The sequence below is a fragment of the Trematomus bernacchii genome, unplaced genomic scaffold (genome assembly GCF_902827165.1).
Source record: "Trematomus bernacchii unplaced genomic scaffold, fTreBer1.1, whole genome shotgun sequence".
NCBI lineage: Eukaryota > Metazoa > Chordata > Actinopteri > Perciformes > Nototheniidae > Trematomus > Trematomus bernacchii.
The window spans coordinates 363,279-381,269 of NW_022987888.1; the positions used below are offsets into that span (position 1 = coordinate 363,279).

At 41.0% G+C, this 17,991-nt stretch overlaps 2 protein-coding genes across 7 annotated transcripts in view; both read right to left on the bottom strand.

Moving 5' to 3' along the window:
* Positions 1-240: 240 nt before the first annotated feature.
* Positions 241-3,482, bottom strand: LOC117469834 (RING finger protein 150-like). 2 transcript variants are annotated; one of them, XM_034114285.1, is made up of 4 exons: positions 3,395-3,482; positions 2,631-3,075; positions 1,483-1,733; positions 241-1,034 (listed from the first exon to the last, which is right to left on the bottom strand). In XM_034114285.1, the coding sequence occupies exons 2-4, from the start codon at positions 3,067-3,069 to the stop codon at positions 972-974; spliced, it is 753 nt and encodes a 250-aa protein (XP_033970176.1). In that variant the 5' UTR covers positions 3,070-3,075; positions 3,395-3,482; the 3' UTR covers positions 241-971. The 2 variants fall into 2 exon arrangements, with proteins under 2 accessions (XP_033970176.1, XP_033970177.1); XM_034114286.1 differs by lacking the exon at positions 3,395-3,482 and adding an exon at positions 3,366-3,384.
* Positions 3,483-4,637: 1,155 nt separating this feature from the next.
* LOC117469816 (type II inositol 3,4-bisphosphate 4-phosphatase-like) overlaps positions 4,638-17,991 on the bottom strand; it is a 17,548-nt gene continuing 4,194 nt past the window's right edge. For 3 of the 5 annotated variants that reach the window (XM_034114259.1, XM_034114261.1, XM_034114258.1), the window contains 18 exons: positions 16,619-16,692; positions 14,343-14,424; positions 14,123-14,192; positions 13,894-14,041; positions 13,168-13,298; positions 12,915-13,022; positions 11,811-11,922; positions 11,209-11,374; positions 10,814-10,984; positions 10,380-10,503; positions 8,278-8,456; positions 7,625-7,748; positions 7,172-7,298; positions 6,906-7,046; positions 6,727-6,824; positions 6,327-6,424; positions 5,922-6,076; positions 4,638-4,919 (listed from right to left, as the gene is read on the bottom strand). In XM_034114259.1, the coding sequence (XP_033970150.1) occupies positions 4,799-4,919; positions 5,922-6,076; positions 6,327-6,424; positions 6,727-6,824; positions 6,906-7,046; positions 7,172-7,298; positions 7,625-7,748; positions 8,278-8,456; positions 10,380-10,503; positions 10,814-10,984; positions 11,209-11,374; positions 11,811-11,922; positions 12,915-13,022; positions 13,168-13,298; positions 13,894-14,041; positions 14,123-14,192; positions 14,343-14,424; positions 16,619-16,692 (2,229 nt within the window). In that variant the 3' untranslated portion in view covers positions 4,638-4,798. Of the gene's footprint in view, positions 4,920-5,921; positions 6,077-6,326; positions 6,425-6,726; positions 6,825-6,905; positions 7,047-7,171; positions 7,299-7,624; positions 7,749-8,277; positions 8,457-10,379; positions 10,504-10,813; positions 10,985-11,208; positions 11,375-11,810; positions 11,923-12,914; positions 13,023-13,167; positions 13,299-13,893; positions 14,042-14,122; positions 14,193-14,342; positions 14,425-15,231; positions 15,296-16,618; positions 16,693-17,991 lie in introns of those variants that run through there. The other 2 variants (XM_034114262.1, XM_034114263.1) reach the window with 2 other exon arrangements.

Sequence of the window (17,991 nt, forward strand, 5' to 3'; positions counted from 1 at the left end):
GCCGCCGTGTGTAGGGGCCGTTAATGTGGAGAAAGAGATGTCCTGTATGGGTTGATTGTGCGTTGATCTGTTGGTAATGCCTCGGGGTTCCGGTGGGCATGTAAGCAAATGCATAATGCTGCGCTATACTTTGCGGCCTCACCCGGTTGCATAGCGACGCTTATTGTTTAGGTGTCTTTTGATAAGCAGGTAGTCATATTGTTGTGTTCTTTTAATTCCAGGAAAGACAAACAACTTCTAAGTTTATCTATTTATTAAAAGAGAGCAACAGATATATTTCACTTGGCCAAGGACTCCGTCAGCTCATAGAAATCACAGGCAGCAGAGCTGTAATCTGTAACTCTATTTCCGGAAAAAAGCCTTGAACCTCGTGCGTGCATACATTTTTATTATTCAGGGCTCTGCCCGTACATTTATGATTGGTTGAGACTAGAAGGGGAGGACCGTGGTTTAGACTTTGGCCTCCCTGGTTGGTGCACAGACTTAGACAAAGTCTCTTGGCAACACGAACTCCAATCAGCATTCGGCCGGCCGGTGAAGGACCCTCCCTACTCTAGTCGCCATCCTACCTAATTTGTTTTGCTAAAGCTTCTACAATAGATAGAGGAATCCTCCATTATGCCGATTCCCAGTTATGCGTAGGCGAGGAGCTCACACACACGGCCAAGGCCAGAGCCTCAGTAACTCATTGTCTCTACGGTGTCTGCACCTGGCTTTTGCAACATTTATAATGCAAGCTAAAACTTCCTTCTATGACTTTTCCCTTTGTTTCGTATCCAACACATCAGAACCTGGGACTGGTGATTGTGTCTATTTAGTTTATAGTCATATAGCAACATCTCATGAGCACAATAAGCATATCATGTAATAATAACAATCACTCTTGTAATGTTATATAAAAATAGACTCCACTATATCATTAGCTAGAACTAGCTGGATCTGATCGATATGGACATAAACGCGAGTGAAGTCTAATCTGACGGGAGAGAGATCAGCTTCTGCTGACGAGTCGACACGCAGCTCTGCTTGATCACCTGCAGCGGTGAGCGGAACAAAACACACACTTCAGGTTAGAACATCACACGTAGCTATTTTAATTACCTCTCAAACTACCTAAACTAGTTATAGATATGTTTAGTTTTACTGTCGGGTCACTCATTACTGGATCCGCGAGCTGCATGATACTGACGGGCTGTCAGGAGAGGGGGAGAGCGCTCCGTTTATTATTCCCGTGTTATTGTAAATTACTGTACACGTTTGAATAATGTAGTTAATCTACTATAATTAGTTTGTTTAATATCAAACCATATGAATTCGTTTTAAAGCTGAATAAATAACAAAGAAGACCTTTGACCGGCACTTTTCTACTTTTGTCCGGAAGATTTAAACTTTAACGGACATGTTGACCGGCAAAAGAAATTCTAACGGGAACTCTGGTGTGTGTGTGTGTGTGTGTGTGTGTGTGTGTGTGTGTGTGTGTACCTGGTTGCGGTCCCGTGCGTTGGCGTATCTGAACCTCTGGATGAAGAAGAAGACGAGCCCGGCTAAGGAGAGGATCATCAGCACGATGAAGAAGATGGAGACGAACACCACCGAGGTTCGGCTCACGTTCTTCTGCAGGTTCCTGGTGCCGATGGTGATCGTCATGGTTACCGTCACGTTGCGCTCCAGCAGCGCCGCGACCTCCCGACCTTTAGGCTCCGGGATCATGATGGCCAGGAGATCACCTGTACCTGAGAGGAGAGGGGGGGGGGGTCAGTTTGAGGGGTCACTGTAAGGTAAATGTGGTCAAACAACTATACACTTCAAATCTGTTTTTCTCATACTGCCTGTGTAGTGTCTCTACTTTAAAGAGTCCTCTCCTGCTGATGTTCAGGTGTATATCAGTATGTAGTCTCTCTACTTTAAAGAGTCCTCTCCTGCTGATGTTCAGGTGTATATCAGTATGTAGTGTCTCTACTTTAAAGAGTCCTCTCCTGCTGATGTTCAGGTGTATATCAGTATGTAGTGTCTCTACTTTAAAGAGTCCTCTCCTGCTGATGTTCAAGTGTATATCAGTATGTAGTGTCTCTACTTTAAAGAGTCCTCTCCTGCAGATGTTCAAGTGTATATCAGTATGTAGTGTCTGTACTTTAAAGAGTCCTCTCCTGCTGATGTTCAGGTGTATATCAGTATGTAGTGTCTGTACTTTAAAGAGTCCTCTCCTGCTGATGTTCAGGTGTATATCAGTATGTTGTGTCTCTACTTTAAATAGTCCTCTCCTGCTGATGTTCAGGTGTATATCAGTATGTAGTGTCTCTACTTTAAAGAGTCCTCTCCTGCTGATGTTCACGTGTATATCAGTATGTAGTGTCTCTACTTTAAAGAGTCCTCTCCTGCTGATGTTGAAAAAAGTTGTACATTTTCCAGAAAGAAAAAGTTCTGATAATTAAAGAGAAATATACTGATAATTGGATAAAAAAAAATCTTAATTTTGCAAGTAAAATGTTGGGAAAAAGTCGAAATATTTTTAGAAAAACATATTGATTTGTTACGTTTCTTCAGCTGCGTTTTTATAGAGATAAACAATAACACCAGTACCTGGATGGGGCATGGTGATGGTGTGAAATAATAATAATAATAAAAAGTACCTGGATGGGGCATGGTGATGGTCTCGTTGGCGTTGATGGAGCCCACGTTGAAGATCACCACCGCGGACGCGTTTTGAGCGGCTGCATGGCGGATCTGGTCCTTATAGGTGCAGTTTCCCCGGGAGATCAGAGCCACCCAGGCGGCCGGACCGGGCACCAGGAAGCGGGTGTTTGGGTCGCAGGCCTGCCGGTCCTGTGGAGCTCCGGGAAGAACCACCACCCCTCTGGCTTCTTTTTTCGGGCTGTGCTCGCCGTAGCGACCGCACTCAGTCTTCTCAGTCCGGAGCTCCGAGGTGGCCGGGTCCACGTAGGTGATGTTTACAAAGGCCGTGTACCACTCCTCTCTTTCGGCCACAGTGAAGTCGAGACACAGCAGGTGGACGAAGCAGAAGGAAAGAGCCAGGATGCGGACGGCGGCCACCAGAGAACCCGGGGCCATGGTGCTCTAAAACCGGGGAGAGAGAACCGGGAGAGGCCGCCACGTTAAAGTAGCGACAGTAAAAGTAGTGATTGTGCAGATTGGTCCATTTCAGAATAATATATATGATATGTTTTATAATGATTGATCATGAAAGTGTTCTCAAAGCTGGTAAAGGTGCAGCTAGTTTGAATGACTTTGTATACTGCAGGGTAGCTTGTGAATTTACTCCAGGTGGAACTAAAGTCTGATTTAACACTTGATTAGATTTCACATCATTCATCCAGATCTGTAAAGTAACTAAAGGTATTACATACATGTAGTGGAGTAAAAGTACACCATTTACCTCTGAACTGTAGTGGAGTAGAAGTACAAAGTAGCACTAAGTTATGATTTTAAGAAAGTTTCCCACTACACAAATTAAAGTGTTTCCTTTATTTAGAAGTTTAGCGCTTTTTATTTCCGTTCTGAGTGTATTTGGCGCCTCTAGCGGCCAGGCAGAGGGACTGCAGCTGAACACACAAACAACAGAAACACACCAGACTTTTACTGTTTTACCCAAGTAAAAACTGAAATAAAATAGTCGAAAAATCCATTAGAAGTCAAAGCATTCAAACGTGTACTTCAGTAATTTTGATGATAATAAAAGCTTAAAAAAATGATAAATAATCAACTATAAGTGTCTTTTTATACCCTGGACCAGATAACTTTCAATAAAAACGTCAATAAACTACAAACAGAAAATAGGGTCTAACGGCTCTACGGGTTGCAGTAATTACTTTTTTAAATAGTTGTATTAAAGTGCACCTATCATGCTATTTTTAGGCAATAGCATAGGTCTCAGCAGATCTCCCATTCAAGCCATGCCTCATATCCCTCTATTTCACTTCCTGTTTCAAAAGTGCTGATTTTGGGTATAAAGCTTTAAAAAAGAAAATTGATAAAAAATAAAAAAGGATGGGTCTGAGCTCATGCGGGACCCGGCAGCTACTGTCTAAACTAAATACTGCCGTGATGAAACGCCATATCAAGGATTCTTTCTGAAACAGTATGGAGCTCAAAGGCTTTCTCTCTTGCCGGTTATACCACAAGGTGAGTTCCTTTTTATTTCCTGCTTCTTCACACACATGCTCTCCAGTACAGGTTAGCTCTGAGTGTTAGCGATGCTAATGTAAACACCGACCATATTATGTCCAAAACAGTCGGGGATTGTTTCTGATAGCAACGTTTCTGATAGGGCCGTGGGTCCACATTTCAGATATTACGTCATATCGGACGCACATCTGAATCAGCTCCGTTGTAGCCCCGTTTTTAGAGATTTGGGTACGGAGGAAAAGAGAGGGTTTTATTTTCTGACGCTGCGTGAGTTCCCTGACACACAGGGGACACATATTTATGTATAAAAGACATCAGAAAGTGCATTTTGCATGATAGGTCCCCTTTAACTTCAAATGCGCACGTTTTAAACTCAACGTGGCTCTCTGCATCGTCATTGTAGTGTAACATCTTGTATTATAATATAAATTGCAGATGTGTTAATCCAGTAAACATCACCCGCCATGTGGTTTAATAAATAAGACAGAAATAAATCAGATGAAATCAAGTATTCATTTAATTCAGAAACAACGCCTGCACAGAGGGACACTGACATACAAATATATAAAACAACAACACACACTTTACAAGATAAAACAAACATCTCATGATCTATAAGAGTATCTGTACATAAATAAAGTAACGGTCAGAGTTTCTATCCGAAGCTTCCCTCGGGAGGGCGGTACAGTTTGGGGAAAGTGAGCAGCTGAACGCCGCTGAAGGCGAACTTCCTGCTGCCGATGTTCTTCTGAACGTTCTCCATCCTGCAGCCGGCCCTGAACACATCACAATATCATCAATACAAGAATAAAAGCATGAATAAATATATATAATTCCCAGATTTAGAGATCATTTTATTCTTGAGCGACTAACGTGAGTCGACAAATCGCAGCAGCTATATAATAATGTCCTAACTGTCTGTAAAATAGTGAAAAGTGTCTGAAAAAAACAGAGAAAAGCAGCATATTTGTATATTTGATTAAAAATGATATATACAAAAATGTTAATAATTGAGTTTTGGGGAGAAGGGGTGGGATTAAATAAGTGTAAACTTCTTCCCACCCCGTTTCGGATGTGTAATTAGGTATTATTATTTTTTGTATTATTGTTTTACACGTTCAAAATAAATCAAATCAAACTGGGAAAAAAAAGCACTTTCTGACTTTCTTTATGATCTCTTGTAAATGATCGTGAACATATCTGCAGATGGACTGATGGTTGCAGCTGTTTGTAGTAAATCTGCCTGTTTTTTTTTGGGGGGTCTACTGGTATTTATTGAGCATGAGCACGAGGCTGAAGATGAGCCAGAGGACCAGCAGGTGAGAGGAAACCAGCAGGAAGGCCACTGGGTACAGGTGCCTTCTGGGAGGTTTAGGGGCCATACAGGCCTGAGAGCCGGGGTCTGAGGGGGGGAAACAGCCCAGAGTCTCCCCCCAAAACACCCTGGACCTGGAGGAGCAGGAGGGGGAGGAAGAAAGGAAGAAACATGGAGGAAAAATGGGGTAGAAAAAGTGGAAAAAAGAGGAAGAAAATGGAGGAATAAAACGAGGAAACATTTGGAAGAAAAGGAGGGAAATAAGATGGAAAAATAAAGTTAAACAGAAAATGATCTGCAGAAGAAAATTCAAAAAGATAAAGGAAATGAAAGCGTAAGAACATTAATTAAAATGGGGGATAAAGATAAGAAAATTATGAATGAAAAAAACTATTAACATGTAGGAGCGCGAGTGTTTCATAGTGATGTCACAGTGTCACGGTGTGTGTGTGTGTGTGTGTACCTCCTCATGCAGTGCAGTGCGGTGCTGAAGTGTGTGTTGCAGAGTGTGTGTCTCTCTCTCAGTAACACACACTGCTCCAGAGTCACTGACATCGCCGTGCGGTCCTTCGCACTTTTACAGCTGGTGAGACGCACACCTCGCACAGAACGACACACCTATATACACACACACACACACACACACACACACACACACACACACACACACACACACACACACACACACACACACACACACACACACACACACACACACACACACACACACACACACACACACACACACACACACACACACACACACACACACACACACACACACACACACCTTTATAAACATCTTAAAAGGGATGAAATTAACATCTTAGTTGCTTAGTCTTATTCCACAGATTGTTTTGTGTCTCACCGCCGCAGCGATCCAGAGAACCTCCACGTTTTTCCTCTTCTTTGTTTCCACGCAGCGTTCAAGAGACGACAACAAGTCCGACAGAGACTGAACACCAGCTGAGGAACAGGAAGTCAGGGAAATTAAGAAAGGAAAACAAAATCTGGAAAATCTGAAAAATATCAGAAAATCAAGAAGAATTTACCAAAAAACAAAGAAAGTCGGAAAAAAACTGGAAAAACAGAAACTCATAAAAATCCGGAAGAATTCAGAAAAGACATTATGAAAAAAAAAAGAAATCAAGAACAAATGAAGGAAGATTCTGAATAATTTTAAAAAATCAGAGAAATTCTGAAAAAATCAGGAAAATGTGCATCATGTCAAAAACAATAACAACCATATAATAATCAGAGTGTGTTACCCGTCACTGGCAGCGTGTCTCTCAGCGTGTTGCAGTAAACTCTCAGACGCTCGCAGCTCTGCTGGTTCACTCTCTCCTGCAGAGAGCTGTCCCCAAACCTGCAACCACAAACACTCTTAAGTTTATATTAATTAAAATATTATCTTATTTTTGTAATGTCTGTATTGATGTGTGTGTACCTCTCAGCCAGACTCTGCTGCTGGTTTATTCCGATGTTAAAGAGGACCGGATGAACCCGGATCAAACGTCCGTCTCTCACTTCCTGCGGCAACGAGCGAAACGTCTCCGGAGGCAACGGCACCTCGACCACCAGACTGACCCTGAGAGGAGGAAACACTGTGTGAGAGAGAGAGTGTGTGTGTGTGTGTGTGTGTGTGTGTGTGTGTGTGTGTGTGTGTGTGTGTGTGTGTGTGTGTGTGTGTGTGTGTGTGTGTGTGTGACCCACCATTCTCCTCTCAGTGTTGGCAGCAGATCTTCTGGTTCTTCGCTCTTTGCTTCGATGATGGTGAACGTCACTCGGCTCAGATCGGAAACACACACCTCCATGTCCTCCAGCATGCCCACCTCCTCACCTAACACACACACACACACACACACACACACACACACACACACACACACACACACACACACACACACACACACACACACACACACACACACACACACACACACACACACACACACACACACACACACACACACACACACACACACACACACACACACACACACACACACACACACACACACACACACACACACACACACACACACACACACACACACACACACACACACACACACACGTTAGACTGCAGACAGTGCGTGTGTGTGTGTGTGTGTGTGTGTGTGTGTGTGTGTGTGTGTGTGTGTGTGTGTGTGTGTGTGTGTGTACCGTAGGTGCTGAGCAGAGCTTCAAACTGCACCAGGAGTCCGGCAGAGATCAGCTGCTGCAGGAAGTCCTGATCCTGCAGAGCTGAGAACAAACGCAACACGAAACCACACACCAAGGCCGACAGCTGGAGGGAAGAGGAGAGATACCAAGTATAAAAAACATAGATATAAAAAACATAGATATAAAAAACATAGATAATATGGGATCAAATATGGTAATATTTAATAAATAGGAAAAAAACAAGATAAAATATGGAAATTAAATATGATAAAATAAAAATATTACAAATAAATAATAAAAACAAATCTGAGATATGATTAATAAATAAAACAAAATAAATGATCCAAGAAAAAACATAAGAACATTTGTGGAAAAAATATTAGATATTAATTTGATTAAAATCACCAACTTTACGAGAAAAAACTTGAATATTATAAATTATTACAACGTTTTTATGCACAGTTTTTGCAAATGAGATCATAGAGAAAGGTACAACTTATTTAAAGAATACAAGTGTACAAAACAAATAATAGTACACTAAAAACAAAAAGCATAAATCTGTATAATTATAGAAAAAATAATAGTACACAAAAAATACAATAAAAGCATAAATCTGTATAATTATTCTACACTTCATTAGCTCCTCCTCTCACCGCCTGGCTGAACGCGGCGTGGCGTCGCTGCACGATGTTTGTCGTTCCCTCAGAAACCGTCATGGCCGCCGCCGCCTGCATCATCACGAACGCCATGGCAACGCGGGCCTTAAGCTCCGCCTCCCTCACACAGTCCCTCAGAGTCACCACCAGGGGGAGCAGCTGCTCCTGCCAGGAGGCTGAAGGAGTTCAATACACAAAAGCAATTATCATTACAGAAGTATGAGACATACAGAGAGTCCAATGAGAGGTTTACAATATGTTCGCTTTGCTAAATACCTTATAACAGTTAGACCATTTCTTTAAATACACTTCCATCTTGAGTTGTAGTTTCGCTATTATCCATACAGTTTACAACCTTAAGTCTTGGTTCTGGTCTTGATTTGGTCTCACCCTGTCTTGGTTTTGGCCTCGACCTCTTAAAGTCTTGGTCTTGAATTGGTCTAGGTACACTCCGGTTTTGGTCTTGACTTGGTCTCAACCTCTTAAAGTCTTGGTCTTGATGCGGTCTTGCCCTGCCTTGGTCTTGGTCTTGGCATGGTCTCGAACTCTTAAAGTCTTGGTCTTGGTCTTGGTACACTCTGGTCTTGGTCTTGGCATGGTCTCAAACTCTTAAAGTCTTGGTCTTGACTTGCTCTCAACCTTTTAAAGTCTTGGTCTTGACTTGGTCTCGACCTCTTAAAGTCTTGGTCTTGACTTGGTCTCGAACTCTTAAAGTCTTGGTCTTGACTTGGTCTCGAACTCTTAAAGTCTTGGTCTTGGTCTCGAACTCTTGGCATGGTCTCGAACTCTTAAAGTCTTGGTCTTGGTCTCGAACTCTTAAAGTCTTGGTCTTGGTACACTCTGGTCTTGGCATGGTCTCCACCTCTTAAAGTCTTGGTCTTGGCATGGTCTCAAACTCTTAAAGTCTTGGTCTTGACTTGGTCTCGAACTCTTAAAGTCTTGGTCTTGGTCTTAGCATGGTCTCGACCTCTTAAAGTCTTGGTCTTGACTTGGTCTCAACCTCTTAGAGTCTTGGTCTTGACTTGGTCTCGACCTCTTAAAGTCTTGGTCTTGGTCTTGGCATGGTCTTGCACTCTTAGGGTGCATTCACACCAGCCTTTTATAGTCCGGTTGAATCGAACCCTGGTGCGTTTAGCCGCTTGGTGCGGTTCATTTGGGTCGGTGTGAACATAGTCCGAGACCTCTTAAGTGAACTAAACAACCGGACTCTGGTCCGCTAGAATAGGTGGTCTCGGAACGCTTGCTTGCGAACTCTGGAGCGGTTCATTGCTGGTGTGAACGCAGTCCGCACCAAAACATAGGAAGCGTAGTATTTACGTGTCACAAGAACGCGGATGTCTTCAAAAATCTTTAGCGAAAGAGTCTTTCAAGACATCCGCGGTTGTTTAGTTAAAGAGTGAAGCAGGATGAAGTGTTGAACAGTGTCGTGTAAAGTAAAAATGCTCCGTCAACTACATAAAATTAAGAACACCTGTCGTCGGTGAAACGCCCCTCCTGACTGCAGAACGTCTCTCATTGATGTGTTATAATGTTTTTTAACGGACGTTGTCTGATTATATAATCATATGCGCCGCTAATGTCTGTTGATCTCCAGATTAACAGCAGCATGAGAATAACCTGCCGAAAGTCTCCGGTAGAAATTGCCGGGATTTGCGTTTTTACCCCCTTAATGTCTGACCAATGGTTGAACAGCATTTCCGTGCACATGACTTGTGTTTAAAGTTTATAGTCCGTTTGAGTTTTGCCCGTGTGAACGCAAACCGAACCTTCTGAAAAATGAAACAATGTAACAAACTGTGGTCTGGTGCACACCAGAGAAGCGGACTATTAGGTGTGAATGTACCCTTAAGGTCTTGACTTGGTCTCGAACTCTAAAAGTCTTGGTCTTGGCCTCTTAAAGTCTTGGTCTTGATCTTGGTTTTGGCCTCTTAAAGTCTTGTTCTTGGTTAAGGTGGTCTTGACTACAACACTACTGAGCATAGTGAGGTGCATTCCCTCAAATCAACCTTTGTGGTTCATATAATAACTCCTGGGCTAGACTCCTCATGAAGCAACACACGATAAATTCTAGTCGTTTTCAGTACAAAATATCGTCCCACCGGTGTTCTGGGAGTGATCTGGTTCTTGGTTCTCTGATGATGTCACTTCCTCTTTCCCCAGCAGCCGGTCACCCATGGCGATGATGCAGTTGAGGCTCATGCCGACATTCGCCCACGCCCTGTCCTACACACACACACACACACACACACACACACACACACACACACACACACACACACACACACACACACACACACACACACACACACACACACACACACACACACACACACACACACACACACACACACACACACACACACACACACACACACACACACACACACACACACACACACACACACACACACACACACACACACACACACACACACATCACATTTGATTAAATTAGAACATAAATACATATTTTCTCACCATTAGTTTATTTAATTGTGAAAACGGTAATTAACGGTAACTCTCACACTCTTACCCATTCCTCCTCGTCGTAATCTGCCTCCTGTTGCCAGGCGTCCTGTTGCCCCGGTGTCGACGCCCCCTCCTGATTGGCTGTTGAGTTTTCACATAGGTTGCTATGGTCGTGGCTCGCTATCAAGGCGCTCTTCACCAGCTCGTCTTTTAAAGCGTGGACAAACTGCTTCGTCTGCGTGAGAAAAAAGTTTGTAAAAGTCCTAAATAATTACTGTATTTTCTCTAAAATTATAAAGTTAGATCTGCCAGAAAAAACACATTTTGTAATTCCCTGAGATAAAATATACACATTTAAAAGAAATACGTTTAAGGAGAAAATCTCACAAAAAATTATCAAAATTATACAAAAAATTAACCACATTTTACTAAATCTATTTATAAATGTTTCCTCCTCACTTGCTGCGTGAGGCAGTGGAGCACCGGCTGCAGTCGGGTGTTGTTTTGCTCCAGAGAGACGGAGAGCAGCTCCTCAGCGAGTCCGAAAATGAGAGGCTGCAGCTGGGCAACGTTAGCCAGAAGCTCCCTGGCTCTGGAGCTCTCCTCCTGGGAGTAAGACACAACGCTGGAAAGAAGAAAATAAACAATATTAAATGTTGTTTTAAAGGACGTTACATAATATAAAAAGACATTTTAAATTAAAAAAAAATAGGGGGAATTAAAAGGGATACATTTAAGAAGAAAAACTCACGGATAAAAAATTAAAAATATGTTATGAATATAGAAAAAAGTATTAAATTAAAGCCACTTATATCAAATTAAACGAAGTAGAAAATAATAATTCATGAATTAACAGAAGAAACGCATTTCATTCACATGAAAAAAAACTTGAATAATCTACATTTATTATATAATAATTAAGAAAATTAGCACGAAAAAAAAAACATAAAAATAACCACATATTTAAATTAAAAAACACACAAAATAACGTGTATATTCTCTGAGATAATAAAAGTCAAATTTGTGAGAAAATATGTAGATTTCTCTGAGATTTAACTCACCTGTCTCTGAGGTGTGTGTGTTTGCTGAGCAGCCTCTTCAGTCCTCCATGTTTGAAGCCCTGATGATGATCAGCTGGAGCTCCAAAGGTGATCACTTCATACCAAACACCTCCTAAGACAGAGACACCAGTAAACAAAATACATCAGTATGCAGTGTCTCTACTTTAAAGAGTCCTCTCCTGTTGATATTCAGGTGTATATCAGTATGTAGTGTCTCTACTTTAAAGAGTCCTCTCCTGCTGATGTTCAGGTGTATATCAGTATGTAGTGTCTCTACTTTAAAGAGTCCTCTCCTGCTGATGTTCAGGTGTATATCAGTATGCAGTGTCTCTACTTTAAAGAGTCCTCTCCTGCTGATGTTCAGGTGTATATCAGTATGTAGTGTCTCTACTTTAAAGAGTCCTCTCCTGCTGATGTTCAGGTGTATATCAGTATGTAGTGTCTCTACTTTAAAGAGTCCTCTCCTGCTGATGTTCAGGTGTATATCAGTATGTAGTGTCTCTACTTTAAAGAGTCCTCTCCTGCTGATGTTCAGGTGTATATCAGTATGTAGTGTCTCTACTTTAAAGAGTCCTCTCCTGCTGATGTTCAGGTGTATATCAGTATGTAGTGTATCTACTTTAAAGAGTCCTCTCCTGCTGATGTTCAGGTGTATATCAGTATGTAGTGTCTCTACTTTAAAGAGTCCTCTCCTGCTGATGTTCAGGTGTATATCAGTATGTAGTGTCTCTACTTTAAAGAGTCCTCTCCTGCTGATGTTCAGGTGTATATCAGTATGTAGTGTCTCTACTTTAAAGAGTCCTCTCCTGCTGATGTTCAGGTGTATATCAGTATGTAGTGTCTCTACTTTAAAGAGTCCTCTCCTGCTGATGTTCAGGTGTATATCAGTATGTAGTGTCTCTACTTTAAAGAGTCCTCTCCTGCTGATGTTCAGGTGTATATCAGTATGTAGTGTCTCTACTTTAAAGAGTCCTCTCCTGCTGATGTTCAGGTGTATATCAGTATGTAGTGTCTCTACTTTAAAGAGTCCTCTCCTGCTGATGTTCAGGTGTATATCAGTATGTAGTGTCTCTACTTTAAAGAGTCCTCAGGTGTATATCATACCTGTGCTGTCGGGCTCGGTGACCTCCATCCTCTGAGCGTGGAGGTTGGTGGGAACAAACTGAAGTTGTCGGTCTGATTTACTGCAGCTCGACTTAAAACTGGATGACGCTGATTATAAAACAAAAATAAAAACATTTACACACTGAGATCATACTCCCCCAACCAGGGGATTTTAAACATAAGTATATCTTATCTTAAGAAGCAATACCACAGAATAGAATTTGATTTGATGGCGTGGCCCTTTAAATCTCACCTGAGAGGTTGTTGAGGTCAGCGAGTGTTTCCTGGTAACAGCCAATCAGGTGGTTGCAGTGGCAGATGACATCATGGCGTAGCCTGTCCAAGTGGGGTGAAAGGTCACCGAGCTCCATCACCTCCTGCACCCTGAGGAAGAGAAAACAAGTGTTTAAATGAGACGACTAAACGTCATCACGGCCATCATTAGCTTAGCGGTGGTGACGTGAAGTCATGTGACCGTGCTGTAGTTCCTTTATAGCCCAACATTAGCCACCTTTAGCTTAGCGGTGGTGACGTGAAGTCATGTGACCGTGCTGTAGTTCCTTAATAGCCCAACATTAGCCACCTTTAGCTTAGCGGTGGTGACGTGAAGTCATGTGACCGTGCTGTAGTTCCTTAATAGCCCAACATTAGCCGCCTTTAGCTTAGCGGTGGTGACGTGAAGTCATGTGACCGTGCTGTAGTTCCTTTATAGCTCAACATTAGCCTCCTTTAGCTTAGCGGTGGTGACGTGAAGTCATGTGACCGTGCTGTAGTTCTTTTAAAGCCCAACATTAGCCACCTTTAGCTTAGTTTAGCTTCCTTTATAGCCAATCGTTAGCTTTTTACTTCAGAAATCATAAAGTGGTGTTAATATGTGGAGATTATTCTCTGCAATAATCCAGGGAGATGCTGCCTTCAGGGTCCAACTCAGAAATAGGACATCCTTCCACCACTCTACAGGTGAAATACAAACACACACCTGCTTGTATGGCAGCGTATGAGCAGGCTCAGAAGCTGTTTGGGTAACGAGAAAGAAAGCGGCGTTTCGGACATCTGTTCCCGCACCAGCAGCCATCTTCGATCCTCCGTCTGAAACCTGTACACCTTACACACCTGCGAACACAACACTGCACACACACATGGTATTAAAGCGATAATAAGGCACAGAAACATGCACACATTGGAAGAATAAAGGCTTTGTTTCTCACCTGCTCTCATCATTGGACTGTTTTCTTTGTCGTGGATGGAGGTGTGAAAACTGTCACACAGCGAAAGACACTGAAATAAAGGAAAATGGAGGAAAAATACTTCACTGTTTGTTATTTTTCTCACTCAGACGACTGAATAGAAACCTCAATGTGACACAAGTACAACTAGAGAGAGAGGAAGGAAATGGAAATACATTTTTCAACATATGACCTCCTTTACCTTGTGATCCGGAGGAGTTTCTTCCTCAATCTGCAGACGGGACACCATCACCTCCCCGACCTCGTTCACACCATCCATCGTCCTGAATTAGAGAGAGGAGGGAAGAAAGAAGAGCAGAGGAAACAAAATAACTAGCAAGACAAAGCTAAGTAGGAAGAATAATAGGTAGCATAGTAAAAATCTAAATAAAAACCAATGAATAAGAGGAAATGTTGACTGAATAAAAGATAACCAGCAGGTCAAATTAGCTAGCAACAAACAAATTAGAAAAGCTAACTAGAGCCAGTACATTTAGCAAGACAAAGCTAACTACCTAACTGACCTAACTACAACTAACTAGCAAGACGAAGCTAACAAGAAACTGATAATATAGGTAAACTAATCTTAATGAAAACAAGAAAACTAGCTTACTGCAAACAAATAATTGCTAGACAAAGCTAACTACTATATAAACAAACAAAATAGCAAAATTAATCTTAGTGGAAATTAGATAACGAGCATATCAAGCGCAAAGGACGATAACTAGCAAGATAAAGCTAACAATAACCATACGAGAAAACCAAACAACTAGTAAACAACAAGATTTGAAATAACCTTGAAGACATAGCTAACCAGAAACTAGCAAAACAAAGATCACTAGAAGCAAGATATCTGTCAAGATGAATGAAATAGATTTAGAATAGCAAGCTAACAGATAAAAAGAACTTTAGTCTGATGCAAAGAGACTCATCCAAGATAATAACATGTATGCTAAGCTAACTTGTGATGGTATGAAGACTAAATAATAAGACAAACTATGAATAAACCAGATTTAAAAGCTAACTAGCCTCAGCTAGCCGTGCAGCACTAAGCCTGATCCTCTGTTCCAGGTGTAGTATTTAAAACACACCTGCGTTACTCTACCTGTCGTCTGTCACTCTGCAGATGTTGTGATATAAAACAGGAAGTGTTTCTCTACTCTACACAGAGGTGGAGAAACCCTCTCACTTCCTCATCTGGCTACAGGTATCCCAGCAACGGCCAATCAGGTGACAGCACCCTGCACTTCAGTGTCTGTGGTTCAAAGTGCACGCAGTAAAACTTAGAGAAGGAAGTTTAAAGTCAAGTTTAAGAAGGAAAGGGGAGTTTAGTGGTAGTTATTGGAGGCTGGTTGCACAAAACACCCTTAAGTTTGATAGTTAAGGCTTAAGTGTTGCACAGAATTCCTTTAAAAGTTTCCTTGGTTAATACGTTAAGATTTTACTTAAGTCCCACCTAAGGTTTTCTTAAAATAAAATTGGTTGCAAAAAACACGAATAAATTAATATTTGACTTAAGGTCCCATTTAAGATGTTGGTAAAATAAAACAGTTGCACAAAAGACCCTTAAAGGTGGGGTAGGTGATTTTGGAGAAACCAGCTCGAGATCGCTAGAATTTGAAAATACACAGCCGGAAAAAATCTGCCACTTCCTTACAGAGCCCCTCCTCCAACACACACGAACGCGCACATGACCAATGAGGGCACGAGATAAGTTTGTGCACAGATGGAAGGCTGACAGGCAGGTAGGCCATCCAGTTATTTTAGCCGGGCCGGCTCAGATGATTGGTCGTGCTTTTTACAGTACTACAGCTTCCACAGATGATATTTATTTATGGATTTTTTGTCAAAGCACTTCAGATATTCATTGCTATCGGGATGTTAAGAGCTTTCCATGGAATATAACAACAAGTGTATCTCGAGCCGGTTTCTCAAACTTACCTACCCCACCTTTAAGTTAAGATTTCCTTCAAGTCTTAGTTAAGGTTTTCTTCAAATAAAATTGGTTTCAGGAAACACACTTAAGTCACAACCTTTGTGTCTTACTTACTTTTTTAAAGTAAGATCTTTTGCACAAAACATTCTTAAGTTAAAATGTGCCTTTTTTAGAAGTCTTCCTTTAAGTATTAGTTAAGGTTTTCTTCAAATTAAATCGGTTGCATAAGTCACACTTAAGTTACGATTAACTTTAAGTCTTAGTTAAGGTTTTCTTAAATACAATTGGTTGCATAAAACACACTTAAGTTGAGGTTAACTTTAAGTCTTGGTTAAGGTTTTCTTAAATACAATTGGTTGCATAAAACACACTTACGTTAAGGTTAACTTTAAGTCTTAGTTAAGGTTTTTGTAAAATGAAACACAAAAGACCCTTAAGTTAAGATGAACCTATAAATTCAGTTATGGTTTCTTAAAATAGAATTGGTTGCATAAGACACACTTAAGTTAAGAGCTCCTTTAAGTCTTAGTTAAGGTGTTTACCTGAGGGAGACTTGAGGCTCTTTGGGTCGGAGCAGATCTCTGATGTTGAAGGAGGGGAAACCCAGAAAGTTACTCTGAAAGAGAAAGAGAAACAAAGAGTTAATGTTAACAGCAATACTTTACTTATTTTATTACTTTATAAAGGTAATCATTAAGTATAACTTAAGTGGAAGAAATTATAGACACAACTGGAAGGATATTAAAAACCCAATTTAATTCAATCACCTTAACGTGGAAACGTCATTCAAACACAAAAAAGTGCACTTTTTTAACAGCTTTCTACTCATTCACACATTGACATAGAAACTCCATTCAAACTTTAAAATGTTCCAAATCTTTCGTACATTATTGATGTAAGATATCTTTAAAATCACATGTAAACTTTTACAAATATTCAGCCTTGTTTGACGCTTAGTAAAAATTCTGTTTTCAGATTTTAATATTGGTGTGTATTGCGCTGAATGTTCTGAGTGGAGCGGTTGGAATTTATTCGTAAATATGTGTCTTTGATTTGCTCTAACTTCCACAATTTGTACACTACGTACATCATCTTTCTGTTGAACATAGGATACATTGTTCTCTTTCCAACAGTGTATCTATGGAAGTTATGGGATGTTCACATGCAGAGCTGTGAGCCTCGCAGTAACAGGCGTACCAACTTTTTAGGTCATCAATTCCATAAATGACATTTCCCTAAATGATATGAAGTTACATAAAGAGCTTAAAGCTTCTTCCTGCAAGAATAATTAATAAATGTCCCGTTTACTCTGTGACACACACACACGCACACGCACACGCACACACACACACACTAACTCATCCCTAAAATCCCCACAGAAATGGCATTCAAATCACTCTTTAAAGAGGATTACCTTGAGGAGTGAAAAGCACTCAAATCACCAAACACACTCATTTAATGACCATCAAACTGAGGTTTAATGAAGGTAAAACACTCATTTAACTAGTTTTTTTGGTACATTTTATTAACCCTTAAATGGGCGTTCACATCACACCCATATTATGCCCAAGTCCCCCCCATGTTATACTGAAATTACACCTTTATTGCCTTGTTTTTAGACCCATATTACACCAATATTGCATTGTTAATATACCCATATTCCCCCAGGTAACAGCACTATTGCACCCATTATTATTATGTGACGTTTCTGCATTAAAATGTTAAAACGACAAGGATTTTTTACTTGAAACTTTGCTTTATTTACTGTTTGTACTGTTTTCGATCAGAGGAGAGGAGGAGCCTCTGTGGATGATTCTGATAGGATCACACCCTCCTTTCAAATGGAGACTTTGAAGCCGAACGCCTGAAAGAATGACGTCCAAACGAGCAAATTCTCTGTCGTTTTAGCAGCTTT

What these genes read in the sequence shown, in the direction of transcription:
- LOC117469834 (XM_034114285.1), bottom strand. Translation starts at nt 3,069, where the DNA reads ATGGCCCCGGGTTCTCTGGTGGCCGCCGTCCGCATCCTGGCTCTTTCC. An exon ending in CATCACCATGCCCCATCCAG is followed by an intron (nt 1,734 to 2,630) that starts GTACTTTTTATT and finishes CTCTCCTCTCAG; the next exon opens with GTACAGGTGATCTCCTGGCC. An exon ending in ACGCACGGGACCGCAACCAG is followed by an intron (nt 1,035 to 1,482) that starts GTACACACACAC and finishes TCACCGCTGCAG; the next exon opens with GTGATCAAGCAGAGCTGCGT.